The sequence below is a fragment of the Dunckerocampus dactyliophorus genome, chromosome 18 (genome assembly GCF_027744805.1).
Source record: "Dunckerocampus dactyliophorus isolate RoL2022-P2 chromosome 18, RoL_Ddac_1.1, whole genome shotgun sequence".
Classification (NCBI taxonomy): Eukaryota; Metazoa; Chordata; class Actinopteri; order Syngnathiformes; family Syngnathidae; genus Dunckerocampus; species Dunckerocampus dactyliophorus.
The window spans coordinates 11,173,720-11,187,385 of NC_072836.1; the positions used below are offsets into that span (position 1 = coordinate 11,173,720).

The 13,666-nt window shown below is 41.4% G+C and overlaps 2 protein-coding genes across 10 annotated transcripts; both read left to right on the forward strand.

Moving 5' to 3' along the window:
• Positions 1 to 2,292: 2,292 nt before the first annotated feature.
• LOC129171430 (inward rectifier potassium channel 16-like) lies at positions 2,293 to 3,405 on the forward strand. Its single transcript, XM_054760073.1, has one exon. The coding sequence runs from the start codon at positions 2,293 to 2,295 to the stop codon at positions 3,403 to 3,405; it is 1,113 nt and encodes a 370-aa protein (XP_054616048.1).
• A 1,422-nt stretch (positions 3,406 to 4,827) lies between these two features.
• Positions 4,828 to 13,105, forward strand: LOC129171551 (inward rectifier potassium channel 2-like). 9 transcript variants are annotated; one of them, XM_054760300.1, is made up of 8 exons: positions 4,853 to 5,068; positions 6,596 to 10,069; positions 10,198 to 10,366; positions 10,502 to 10,535; positions 10,598 to 10,638; positions 10,744 to 10,837; positions 10,934 to 11,300; positions 11,412 to 13,105. In XM_054760300.1, the coding sequence occupies exon 2, from the start codon at positions 6,788 to 6,790 to the stop codon at positions 8,099 to 8,101; it is 1,314 nt and encodes a 437-aa protein (XP_054616275.1). In that variant the 5' UTR covers positions 4,853 to 5,068; positions 6,596 to 6,787; the 3' UTR covers positions 8,102 to 10,069; positions 10,198 to 10,366; positions 10,502 to 10,535; positions 10,598 to 10,638; positions 10,744 to 10,837; positions 10,934 to 11,300; positions 11,412 to 13,105. The 9 variants fall into 9 exon arrangements, with proteins under 9 accessions (XP_054616269.1, XP_054616275.1, XP_054616271.1 ...); XM_054760296.1 differs by having other exon boundaries at positions 6,596 to 9,921; positions 10,039 to 10,069; positions 10,502 to 10,638; positions 11,412 to 13,103; XM_054760295.1 differs by having other exon boundaries at positions 6,596 to 9,555; positions 9,737 to 10,069; positions 10,502 to 10,638; positions 11,412 to 13,103.
• The last annotated feature ends 561 nt before the right edge of the window (positions 13,106 to 13,666 follow it).

Here is a 13,666-nt window from a genome sequence, read left to right on the forward strand (position 1 = left end):
GAACATTAAGGCTTGTCTCAATTTTGTCTGGAAACATCTTGATGATCCCCAAGACCTTTGGGAAAATACTCGGTGGTCTGACGAGACAAAAGTTGAACTTTTTGGAAGGTGTGTGGCCCATTACATCTGGCGTAAAAGTAACGCCGCATTAAAAAAACAACAACATCATACCAACAGTGAAATATGGTGGGGGTAGTGTAATGGTCTGGGGCTGTTTTTCAGCTTCAGGAACCATGAATTCTGCTGTCTACCAAAAAAATCCTGAAGGAGAATGTCCGGCCATCTGTTGGTGACCTCGAGCGGAAACCGACTTGGGTTCTGCAGCAGGACAATGATCCAAAACACACCAGCAAGTCCACCTCTGAATGGCTGAAGAAAAACAAAATGAAGACTTTGGAGGGGGCCTAGGCAAAGTCCTGACCTGAATCCTATTGAGATTTTTTTTTCTCCCTTAATAATAAAAAGTTTCATTTAAAAACTGCATTTTGTGTTCAGTTGTGTTGTCATTGAATAAAACTTACATTTGTTTGACGATCTGAAACATGCAACAAAATCAGAAATCAGGACGGGGGCAAAAACATTTCACACTTTCTGCTTTTTAATTTTTTTATTCGTTAGGTTGTATATTTTTAAAATGTTGTGATCCTTAGATTCATGAGATTTGCATATACACTATACGGCAGCGGTGGGGCCAAGTCAGTGTTTTGCAAGTCTCAAGTAAAGAAGTTCCAGTCAAAGCCAAGTCTCGACTGGTCGAGTCAAGTCCAAAGTCATCGACTTGAATGATTTGAGTTTAGTGTTTACCAAAGAAAATGACATTTTAACAATGAAACATTCTATTAAATTTTAATGCAATGAATGCATCTCGAATTGTTTTTATTTTATTTAATAAACGAGTGTGAAAAGACGAAAGAGTGCTGACATAGCATTCAGGACTGATGTAATCCACACATTCGTTGTTTGTTCTTAAACCCGTTGGGACTTCAATAGATGCATTCAGTGAGGTAGATTCAAAGTGAAAATATGTTGTCTTGATGGGAATGACATAAAAACGACCACGTTCACGTCATTCAAGTCTCGAGCCATTCATGTCACAGTCCAAGACGAGTTGCTAACTTTGATGGTATTGTCAAGTCGAGTCCAAAGTCATCAAAATTGTGACTGGAGTCCAAAGTCGCATGACCTAATCCCACATCTCTGATGCATGGTATGCTACACTCTTTACCATCCAAACCAATTTGGTGCCACTGGCTCCCATTGCAGCTCCATGCTTTTGTATGTATCTGTAATCCTGACTTATTATAATGATTTTCCGATGTTATGAATCTAAGCCTCTGCTCTTCAAGTAAAGAGAAAACAGTTTGTATTTGTAAAGAACCCCCAAACCATCAGGGGACGGTAGAGCTTCATCACAGAAAAATCTAACTGATCTAACTGAAAGTGAAAGAAATATTTAAGGGTAAGGTGTGGCTTCATGTTTAAGGGCGCTACAAGGGTTAAATGTGTCCCGAAAAGCCCACTGTTCCTTTCACCAGGGAATAAGTGACAAAAATAGCACAAAAACACTGATTTGTCTCGTCTAACCTGCTTTTATTTACGTTCTGGATGGTTGGTCAACCAATGAACCACGTTTTTGGTCAGATTATGAGTTTTTTGACCGGCAAATGGTATTTTAAAGTCAAATTACTAAACACAGTGCCTTTTGTAGTGCTTCACGAGTACTGCAATGTAGGTTGTTGTAAATAATCAACCAATGAGAAACTTTTGATTGTTCTTGAGGTCAATTTGTGCGCGGCTCGAGTTGTTGGCTGTCGCTCGCCAGAGGCACGAAGTGACTGCTTGCTCAAACATGAAGGGTTCACCTTCACAAGCAAGAGCCAGCTTTTTTCCACCTTATTATTTCCTGTGTCTCATTTCTGTATGAAAGGCACAGCGTATTGATTGACTCACAAAATGATATGGAAACATTTTTTTTTTTAAATGCTTCTAAAAGCAATGTGAAAGGATCTTGTGGGAAAGGTTTAAGGAGGTCACCCTATTTTCTGTGAGGGCGCCTGTGTGTAAAGGGTAGCCACAATGCCGGGACAGTGGTGTGAAGTTTAACACACTTGTCAGTGTTTGTGTTGAAAGCAATTATTGTCGCATCTTCCAGCTAACCATCTGTTTGCTGGATGCCGTGCCGTAGGGTTCTGCATAATAGGCACAGCCGAACAAATTCCAGATGTTGATATTTTGTGGCATCTCTGTGTGAAAAGTGTTCTAATCTGTGTCTACGCCTCCACAGGTGCCAGCATGAGCAGCGAAAGGGCAGATGAGGTCATCATCAACACTTGCTTCACCACCGTTCACACAGTGGGCTTGCACAATGACGGCAGGCGCCTCCGCTTCATGCATAAGGACGGCAGGTTCCCCGTGGTCTTCCAAAAGGTGCCCAGGGAGTGGAGCCCGTACTTGCTGGACATCTTCACCACTCTGGTGGAGATCCGCTGGAGGGTGATGCTCCTGGTTTTCTCGCTGTCCTACATTGTCTCCTGGCTCTTTTTCGGCCTGTGCTACTGGTTCATTGCGTTTGTACACGGCGACAACAGCGAGGCGGCCGGCGATCCCTGCGTGGTGAACGTCTACGGCTTCACCTCAGCGTTTCTCTTCTCCATGGAGACTCAGGCGACCATCGGTTACGGCTTCAGGGGCATGACAGAGACCTGCATGGGGGCCATCATCGTGGTGACGGCTCAGGATGTGTACAGCTGCCTCCTAGACACAATTGTCATTGGTATTGTCATCGCTAAAATGGCGTCTGCTCGTAAGAGGGCTCAGACGGTTGGCTTCAGCAGGTTGGCGGTGGTCAACCTGCGGGACGGGGTGCTGTGTCTGTCTTGGCGCATTGGGGACTTCAGAGGGAATCACATCTTGGAAGGCGTCGCCCGAGCTCAGCTCGTGCGCTACTCCAAACGATTGGAAGGACCTGTGGCGATATCATACCAGGATCTGGACATCCAGAACCGGGATTTAGTCCTCGCCACGCCCGCCACGGTGGTACACAAGCTAGAACCAGGCAGCCCCCTCTACAACCTGAGCCCTGATGACCTTTTAGAGGATGACTTTGAACTCGTGGTGTCCTTCACCTACACAGGTGACTCCACAGGCATGCTCCATCAGACACGGACCTCCTACACGCCCGCGGACATTCACTGGGGACAGCGTTTCCAGGACATGCTGAAAGTGGGAAGGAAGCACTACAAGGTGGACTATGCTCTGTTTAATGAGACCACGTGGGTGACGACCCCCTTGCTTAGCGCGGAGCAGTATGACGGGGGGAGGAGTCAGCAAGGCCTTTCGCGGTCAATGCCGGTTAAGAGAGACTGCTGCTGTACAGAAGAGGTGATGCAGCAAACATATTTTTAGTTTAAACAAGATGTAGATGTAAATATATTTATCACCATGCAACCAATTTGTATACAGGTACTCTGAATTGTGTAAATTGTACAAATGTAAGTATTATACAATAAAAGTGTACTTTTCTATAAATGGAAGGAGTACTGACTCCATCATTGTGTCAACCAACTCTGGAAGCAACCCAACAAAAAACGACTGATTACTTTTCATTTTGACAACACACCGAAGTTTATCAGCTGGGATAGGCTCCAGCATACCCCCGCGATCCTAATAAGGAGAAGCGGCATAGAAAATGGATGGATGGATGGATGGATGGATGGATAAATGAAATTCTTGGAGCAGCTCTACACTGCCATCTTGTGTCACAATGAACAAGTAGTGTTCATTTTAAATCACCATAATAATGTTGGAAAGTTTTCATCAACCAAAACTCATTCTAATAATAATAATGATTATGGTAAAATTATTGATAATCATAACTTTTAAATCCTAATAAATAAAGCAAAAACATGTTTTTAGTTTTGTAAATAAAGACACAATTTCTTTTCGTTGTAATGGTATTATTTCCAACAATATTACAAAAAATAATAAAATGCTAATACCAAACATACTAAAAAAACAGAAACATAATACCTTTTATTCAACAAATAGACACATTTTAATAGTAATAATGTCATTTTAATCACTAATAAATCCAAATATGTAATTTTGTAAATGAAAAAATGATCATTATAATGATAATAATAATTTCACACTCCCAACAGTGATTATTTTTAAATAATACAGATTTTTAAAATTATTTCTAATGATCTTAAAATACTAAACAATAATATCACGTTTTAATCAGCAAAAAAGACATTTCAATCACACCAACAATGCACTTATTTGTAATTATTAATAAATTAAATGCAATTAAAAATTGGAATGTTTAGCTCAGTGATTAATTCTTAATAAAAAAATACATTTAATTTTTTTTGTATTTTAAAGTAATTTTGGAAAGGTTTAATCAACCTGCATCCTACTTTAAATAATAATAATAATAAATAGTTTTACTCCAACAGCGATTATTTTTGAAGACTAAAATATACTTTCATTTAACGTCATTTTTAATGTCAATAACAATTCTGAAAATGTTCCAGTATTTATTAGTAGTGAAAATATTTTCTTTATTAAAAACTTTCTACCAACTTTTCAGTTTCGTGGTTTACAAATCACACGCTTATTACCAACCACCAACATATGTATGCACCCAGGAGGCACGTTTTTTCTACAATATTATATTATATTATATATTTATATTCTAATATATTTTCTACTATATTATTAGAAAAGCCTCACGGAGTCGCTCCGTCTTTCTATTGGCCAGCGCTGCTAGGGGGCGTGGTTAAACCGGTGTGGTTTTTTTTTTTCCATTTTATCAAAGTGACTCCTGTCGAAAAGAAGCACAACAGATTTTCTTTCCCTGTCGAGTTGAGGTTATGGCACAATTTACTGCACCAGACAGAAACCTAAGTAAGGGCACTACTACTACTACTACTCATAATAATAATATTCCTAATAATAATATTAATAGTGGAGCAGACAGAACTAAACACAGCAAGAGAGCGTGTGTTGCGTTTATGGGACATAAAAAAATCAGGAAACAACATTTTAACTGTGCAAGGACCAACAGGTGAGCGATTTCTCCTAATTTAGCGCAATACCTTGCTTGAAAAGTATTATTATAATCGTAGTATTTGTATAATTATGTATTGTCTGCCCTGGATTTGAAGAAACACGCATAATACGTGATGTATTCCTGTTGATATTCATACAAATAATCCAAACATTGCAGTGTTTTTAAATGAACACAAGAAACGCGCATGTATGATTGATTGTGTACTAACAATATTAGTGCAGCTTTTACGTAAGCAATTTCCATCTGCCTGTTGACTGTAAGTGAGCGCAGTCACGGTAATAATGAGCGATTAATAAGTAATAATAAGTTATGGAAGACGGAAATGACCACAATTGTAAAGAGCCTTTTTGGTAAATAAAGTTCGTTTAACTTCGTCTTCCGGCAACACTTTACGTCCGTTTAATTTGTTTGTTTTTGAATGCATTGTGATGCACTGTTGTCTCCTTGGACGTGGTTTCAGTAATTGTTACAATTGAAATAAAAAAAAAAGACTTTAAAGGTGTTGGGTGAAGACTGATGATCAGCAGCGTGTGCGTGTGCGTGTGTGTGCGTGTGTGTGTTGCCACGTCTCGCAGACACAGCAGTGTCATCATTAGCCAAGGAAAAACAAAGATGATGCTCGGGGAATTGGGAACAGGTCCTGCATATTTTGCCCCCAATTACTTTCACTAGCAAGCATATCTTTCAAAATTACAATGAAAAATCCTAATTGGATTAGAGTTTTGGTCCATGTGGTGCTGAGACAAGGCCACCACGGACGTGGCCTGTTTGCAGCCAGTGGATGTTATAATTCTAATGGAACCAATGCAGTCAAAGTCAATAGGCTTTCTAATTTAACTGCCCTTGATGCTCTGTTGCATATTATGCAAGGTTACTGTTGCCCGCAAGAGGAACCGATACACCCTCTCTAAAATAGCTGCGAGGATCATTTACACCATTTGTTGTTATACCAACGTTGCCTCTGGTAAAGCCATAAAAGTCACACTACAGCTGAATTTTGGAAGGCATTGAGGACGTGCGTGGTTTTGCGTTTTGCGGCTGCCAGCCGGATTAAGATGTAATTTGACTCAGCTCCTGGGGGATGTGACCTGGCAAATTAATACTCACATAAAGCAAGATAAACAAGGATTGGATGATATTTGCAATCTGGGGGTGCCAGGGTGGTAATAGTATAGTTTATTTCAAACATGTGTAATGGTGTTTACACTTGCACAATTCAACATGTCTGAAAAGGAGCAGGAAGAAGCAAAGTTGATTAAATCTTACCCCTTCTCCGTGTCTATTGGTGTTTGTACCATGTCATTTTCTAAGTGGGAGGGAAAACGGATTAAAATGTGTGATAGCAAACTACAATACAAACAAAGTGTTTGTAGCTTGCTCTAGCTGCTGGTTAATGTAGGAAGCCTCGACGATGCATTATTTAGGCAGCAGGTAATCACACACCTGAACCCACTGGATCTTCACTCTGGTTCCTGCAAATTACTTTAAAACTCTGGTTTGCCCTCCCCGTTATTTTCACAGTCAACTCCGCAGATGAGGTTCCTCGCAAAGGAGTGACCCGCCCTCGCCAAAGGCCCTCCGCTCTGGATCCGGTCCTGTCGTTTCTTCTCGACGTGTCCCCGGGATCAATCAAAACTGTTTCTCCAACGCTTCTACCAGAAACTTAGACTGTTTTCCAAAGCAGACGCGGCCCAGCCCCCCCGGGCGGAAGCAATGGGGAGCGTGCGGAGCCACCGCTACAGCATCGTGTCCTCCGAGGAGGACGCCGTGAAGCTGGCCAACATGGTCGTCCCCAACGGCTACGGCAACGGCGACGTCAATAACAAGGCCGAGCACCGCCGCCAGAGCCGCTTCGTGCGCAAGGACGGCCACTGCAACGTCCAATTTGTCAACATGAGCGAGAAGGGCCAGCGCTACCTGGCAGATATCTTCACCACCTGCGTGGACATCCGCTGGCGATGGATGCTGCTTATCTTCTGCCTTTCCTTTCTGCTCTCGTGGTTGTTCTTCGGCTTGGTCTTCTGGCTGGTGGCGCTCTGCTACGGTGACCTAGAGAGCGACACGCAGATGTGCGTCTCCAACGTGGACAGCTTCACTGCCGCCTTCTTATTCTCAGTGGAGACGCAAACCACCATCGGGTACGGATACCGCTACGTGACAGAGGAGTGCCCCGTTGCCGTCTTCATGGTGGTCTTCCAAAGCATTGTGGGGTGCATCATCGACGCTTTCATCATCGGCGCGGTCATGGCAAAGATGGCCAAGCCCAAAAAGAGGAATGAGACGCTGGTGTTTAGTCACTTTGCTACCGTGGCCATGAGGGACAGCAAACTGTGCCTCATGTGGCGTGTTGGGAACCTGAGGAAGAGCCACCTGGTGGAGGCCCATGTCAGGGCGCAACTCCTCAAGTCTCGCACGACCGCGGAGGGCGAGTTCATCCCACTGGACCAGGTTGACATTGACGTGGGCTTCGACAGCGGCATCGACAGAATCTTCCTGGTGTCTCCCATCACCATTGTGCACGAGATCGACGAGGACAGCCCCTTCTATGAGATGAACAAGCAGGAGCTGGAGACGTCCGAGTTTGAGATTGTGGTGATCCTGGAGGGCATGGTGGAGGCCACGGCCATGACCACGCAGTGTCGCAGCTCCTACGTGGCTAGCGAGATCCTGTGGGGTCACCGCTTTGAACCGGTGCTCTTCGAGGAGAAGAACTACTACAAAGTGGACTACTCGCGCTTCGACAACACCTACGAGGTGTCCAGCACGCCGCACTGCAGCGCCAGGGAGCTTGCGGAGAAGAGGTCCAACGCCTCCAGCCTCAGAAACTCATTTTGTTACGAGAACGAGGTGGCGCTGGAGAAAATTGAGCTGGAGGAGGAACTGGAGGAGGGGGAGAGCGGAGCGACAAGGAGCATCCAGGAGGGTCCGCTGGGAGACAAAAACACGGACGAGGGCTCAGACTCGGACCACAATCTGGATTCTTTGCCTTTGGAATCAAGACCTTTGACTGCTGAATCAGAAATATGACCACAGCCATGGAATGATGTCTTTGATATGGAAACACAAACACTTACTGGCTGATTCAGCAATAATCTCCTAGCAGAAGTTAACTGTACAACACAAATGTCAAGTCTATTTATATTCTAGTGCAATAGTCCAAATACCCTTCTTGATATGCAATTTCATTCCCACCTCTAGTGGCCTACATGTCACACACGTTTGTGACTAAAAGTAATATGCAGTCGTGAATACTGTATATACAGTACTACGTTAAGTACACGATATATTTAATACAACAGCTGTGTCAACAATTAGGTCTTTATGCTCCTTTTGACTGACATTGTCAAAGTATTGATTTAAGTATATGTTTATGATTGATTGTGCTTGTAGTTTGCAATATAATGCAGTGCACTTCTACGCCACTGCAAACTACGATAACACTCATGAAATGATCCAGTATGTCAATCAAATCTTAACATTTTTATTAGATTTTTATTGTATTCATTGACTTGTTTTCTTATTTATTTTACAAAGGCTCACATTTTTGATACAGCCCTTCTATTGAACCCCGTTGCCCCATTTGCACCGGAGCTGGTCTCTTCGCAAACTAGATTTCATAATAGGAAATGCATCGGTCGGAAGATCCCGGCATCATCTAATGTGCAATAACAGAATGGCTGCTAATGCTTTCAACTCTGTAGGAGCCAAAAATGTATTATTTGTCTTCTTGACAGTATGCAATGGCGTACCGTGGCGTTATTCCTTATAGATGAGCATGAGAGCGTCTGTGTGTGTTTTCCCGACTGTTACCACTGTCCCAATAGCAAAAAGCCTAACATGTACATATATGTGGAAGAGGCAACGTCAATATCCCCTTCTAACATCGATGGGTGGGTGCGATGCTGGACTGTTCTTATGGAGGCCAGTGTTGGATTAACCCCTTCATGTCACCACTGTAATCATGAATGGCCCTTTTGCTATGTCTTAAAGGTCCCCTGTTATGCAAATTGACGTTTTGACGATGTTCTAACAGTAATATGCGCTCCTCGAGCCCTTTTTTAATGTGCAACGTGAGAAAAATGTATCAATTCCCTTACTTGTTTGCTCCACTTTCAAAAGGAGAGATGCTCAAACGGTTGCAGGCAGGCGTCACACAGCAAATTGAGGAGTGTTAATTTTTTGGTGTTGATGAGAATCTTGAAGTTGGAGTGTCAATCTTACACTATTTGGAGTTGATCTAACACTGCATTTTCTTAAAAATGTTAAATTTAACACTGGATCATGAAAGTGTTGTAGTTAAAATGGAGTGTTGAAAATGTTTAAATCTTGTTAGTGTCACAATAAAGACATTCAACACTTCCACACTCCATTTAACACCTAACAGTGTTCACGTGCCCACGGACATTTCATTTAGACTCCACCCCTCACTTCACGTTGCTGATGGAAGAAGTTGACAATTAGGAATCATTTTGCATCAGTAGGTAAGTAAACGTTTAAATACTGTAGATGAACTATGAATGAATTGTGTTGTACCTTGTTTACACATAAAAAACGTTAGTTTTTGGTGTGATATTTAAGACTAATAAACTGAGGCAGCTGTTTCCACCCAAAGCCTTTGCTAATGTTAGCTCGTGTTTTTGCTAAGTTATATTTTCTATTAAGTGTTGCTGTGAGCTGAATCGGCACTGCCTGGGCAACATTTGTCAAAGTAAGTGAACGCTACGTTATATCTTCATTTTTAATGAGCTAATGGCTAACTAGCTAATTGGCACGAGGAGCCCCCACACGTAGGCCTGCTGGCCCCCAGCAAAGGACTTGATATGCTGTACAAGATACAAGATATCAAGGTTGGCAACTCTAATTGTTACTTTAACTTAAAAATAATTGTCAGGCGTGTGTTGGAAGTGAACTACACAAATTTTTTTTTAGAATGATGCATCTTTATTTTTCTTCTTGATTCACAGCAAACCTTTCCTTGAGACTTACGTGAATGTGGTAAGTAATATTTTTTTTTTCAATCAATGCATAATAAGCCCTGCAACTGTGGCAATTCCATATTTATTTAATTATTTTAGTAGGATGTTTTATATTATTATTATTATTTTATTTATTCTTATTCTCAGAGGTGGATGGAGATGTGTAGACTCCACTATCCCTTCACCCCAGTTATCGCCAGTTGGTGGCGAGTCTCCACTCTTGCCGACTACATCCCATTCATCAGGTTCGACAATTTATCCTTCAGCCCACAAGAGGAACCCAACAGAACCAATGGATCAGGATGAAGCATGACGGGTAAGCTTTGAGTAAATGAATGTAAAATTAATATTATCAATGATATGTAGTGTTTTTATACATGACATTGTTTTATTGAAGAATCCTCTTGAATTCCCATGAACACACTATATATCATTTTAATATTTTTGGCAGAAAGTCGGTGGTGTTTTGAGGGCCAATCCGAAAGGTGAGGAAATCTTCAAGGAGTGCAACAAGACTGAAACACTAACCGATGCAAGGTGTAAACAGATGGTGAACATCCTGGCTGCAGATATGATGGAGCTGCATGGGTAAGAAGAACTTCCCCCTTTCCATTAGAACAGTCATTCCACGTAAGACCATGTACTGTGGGAATGGTTCTATCTGTGATCATTAACTATGATTTGTTTTGAAAGGAGGGTTCCGCCATCATGTGTGATGAGAAATTACGCCCTGAGAATTGTGACTTGTTTTCCATACCTAAAAGATCCATTCTCCAAACCTGGATATGTAAGTGTCTTTTCAATGTAAAACCCAAAGTACTGTTTTTGTTTTTCCTTTAGGTGTGTAGTTTGTATTAAACTCTTGTTTCAAATATGTTCATAGGATGCTTAGCTTAGCGGCAGTGGCTCAAGAGGTAGAGCAGGTCGTCCAGAAATCGTAAGGTTGGTTGATCTTGCTCCCTCCACCCAGTCACTGTTGTGTCCTACACTTCTCCTGGCTCTCAAAGCCGTTCCAAGACTGTTTCTTCATGATGGTCCAAAAACCAGAGGAGAATATCTGTTAACTGGTCAACAGCTGTTTGGTGAGGAGTGCAGGGAGGGGCTATCTACAATAAGACATTCAACTGATGAATCCGTGGTCAAAGAAGATGAGAGCAACTTTCCAGTATCGACAGAATATGATCCAAGCACAAGATGTATCATCGTCTGTTCTCAATGTGTTCCCTCGCTTCCTTGATGTTCCTGGATTGGTAAGGAAATCTTGAGTATTTGGACTATTTCAGTATTAGATTACCCATTACATCAACCATTTGTAAACCTGTAGGCCTACAGTATATGAAATATTCATGTCTTGTTTATAGATTGACCAGGATTTCTCAATGATGTTTGGTGATGAAGTATCTCAGAGGTTCCTGGCTAAGTGGTCAACTGTCTTCAAAGCAAAAGTCATTGCAGACTTCAAGACTCTCCCGCAAAAGCAGAACATTGATGAGTTGCTGTCAGGAACTGAACCTCAACCTGATGACAGCTGTGGGTGAGAAGTTACGGTATAGATTACCATGTTGGTGTGTTCAAATGTACTGGATGTAGCTTTGATCTACCTGTGTTCAAGAAGATCTGTGATATAATAAAACACAAAGAATGTGCTTTCATAATAGCCTGTAATGTAGAAACGATGTACTATGAGGACCTGTTTAACGCGTACTGCATAGAAGACCAAATGCTTGAGTTTTCTGTCATGTGTTTAAATGAACTGACTCATTTCAGACCATTTGACAAGCAGTGCTCTAATGACAGTTGTCAAAGAGCAAACATACTGTAGTGCCCTGCTGTTATTTAAGCTACTGTCTGTTGGAAATGAAATGTTTTTGAATAAAATGTATGAAGCAGTCAACTAGTCATTTTTAAAAAATGTTTAAATTTTATTTTGAAGTAGTATATTAACACTTTTATAGTGTTAATGTTGCAACTCCTTTTGAGAGTAAAATGACACTATAAGAGTCAATAAATGACTCTTAAGAGAATTAATTTGTGACACCTCACACTAGTGTTAAAAAAATGCAACACCGGTTGGTGTCGAGGAGTGTTAAATTTTAACTATATAAATAGTTAATATTGACTCTACAATGGTGTAAAAATGGCTACACTTTCAAAAGTGTTAAAATAACACTTTGTAGAGTGGACCCCATGGGACACTTTGAAAGTGTTGAGATTAACTCCTACAGTGTCAATTTAGGCTTACTGAATTTGCTGTGCACTACACATCTTAAAGTCTTAAATGTCCAACTATCCGCCAGTCAACTACAGACTTCGCAGGTTTGATCTTTTTTTTGTTCTTCAGCGACTGGGCTAACCTAGCATGATGTTGCTGTTAAAATGTAATGTTAGCACTGTAGCTCACATAGCTATGCTAGTGTTGCTAACGCTTGTGTCCTCCTGTCCCACTCCTTAATGTTACGTTGTTGTATCTGATATACTGTATTGAATCTATTACGTTGGACAAGTGCGGAGTTACTTTGTATGTATAAAAAGTGGATAGAGTGGCAATAATTCTGTTGAAGACATGTTGAAGACACAGCTTATTAGCATTAAAGCTACAGGTACACAAAATGGCATGCTACTAAAAGCACTGTCAGTATGAACACTACCAATACACTATAGCGGAACCTCTGAGGCTTATTTAAAATGGTTGAAGAATTGTGTAATATGGGACCTTTAACACTTTCCAATGATTGAATGTGGCATTTAGGGGAATCGGTTCAAAAGCTGTTGTCACTTTTCCCATCTTAACGAAGGGTCGTCTTTCTTCCCAACTTCTTGCACCAAGCAAAAACTGTGTAATTTTTTGAAAAACTAATTTTGTTAATTATGATGTACAGATGTTGAAAACGGTTTTGTCTTGTTTTCCAATAAAAAAATCGTAAAAATAAGGCTGTATTTTTCCATAGCAGTGTTTCTGATGTCGCTCAATGAAGTTGTCACTCTAAACTTAGAACAAAAATACATAAATATCTATATTTATAAATTACGAGGATATTTCAGACACATTTTTTCCTCAAGTCTTGATGCACAAGTCGTGTTTTAAACAAGTCGCTGCTGCGCGACCATGATTGCGTAACACAAACCAACGAATGAAACACAATCAATGTGTGAATGTGCATTATGACACGTTGCTCTGCAAGTTTAGTTCATTACAATAACCACCCGCCTGGTCTGAGACGTAGTCAGTGTAGGGGGCCTATTGATCCAGATTTGAATTAGTTCTACATATAGTAGGTTGGTGTCCCCTCGGGGCTTTTTCCACATTAGCCAATGAAAGTGTGACAAAGCTCAGCTTGGACTGAAAATGATCCATGCAGTCTCTTTTGAGTTCGTAAAGAAAATATTTGCAATTAACGCTCACTCATTACATTCACGTTTGTACGTCGTAATATTAGTCGTAATATTAGCAGATGCCTGGTCAATTAAGCCACAATGATGACAATTGATTGTGTACCTGCGGCCTGGGGACCATAGAGGGCAGGGGTCACCAACATGGTGCCCACGGCCACCAGGTAGCCCCCCACGACCACATGAGGTGCCCGCAAGCCTGCTTTTCTTTCAGGTTTACAGTTAA

Coding starts and splice junctions, on each gene's coding strand:
- LOC129171430 (XM_054760073.1), top strand. CDS start 2,293: ATGAGCAGCGAAAGGGCAGATGAGGTCATCATCAACACTTGCTTCACC.
- LOC129171551 (XM_054760294.1), top strand. CDS start 6,788: ATGGGGAGCGTGCGGAGCCACCGCTACAGCATCGTGTCCTCCGAGGAG.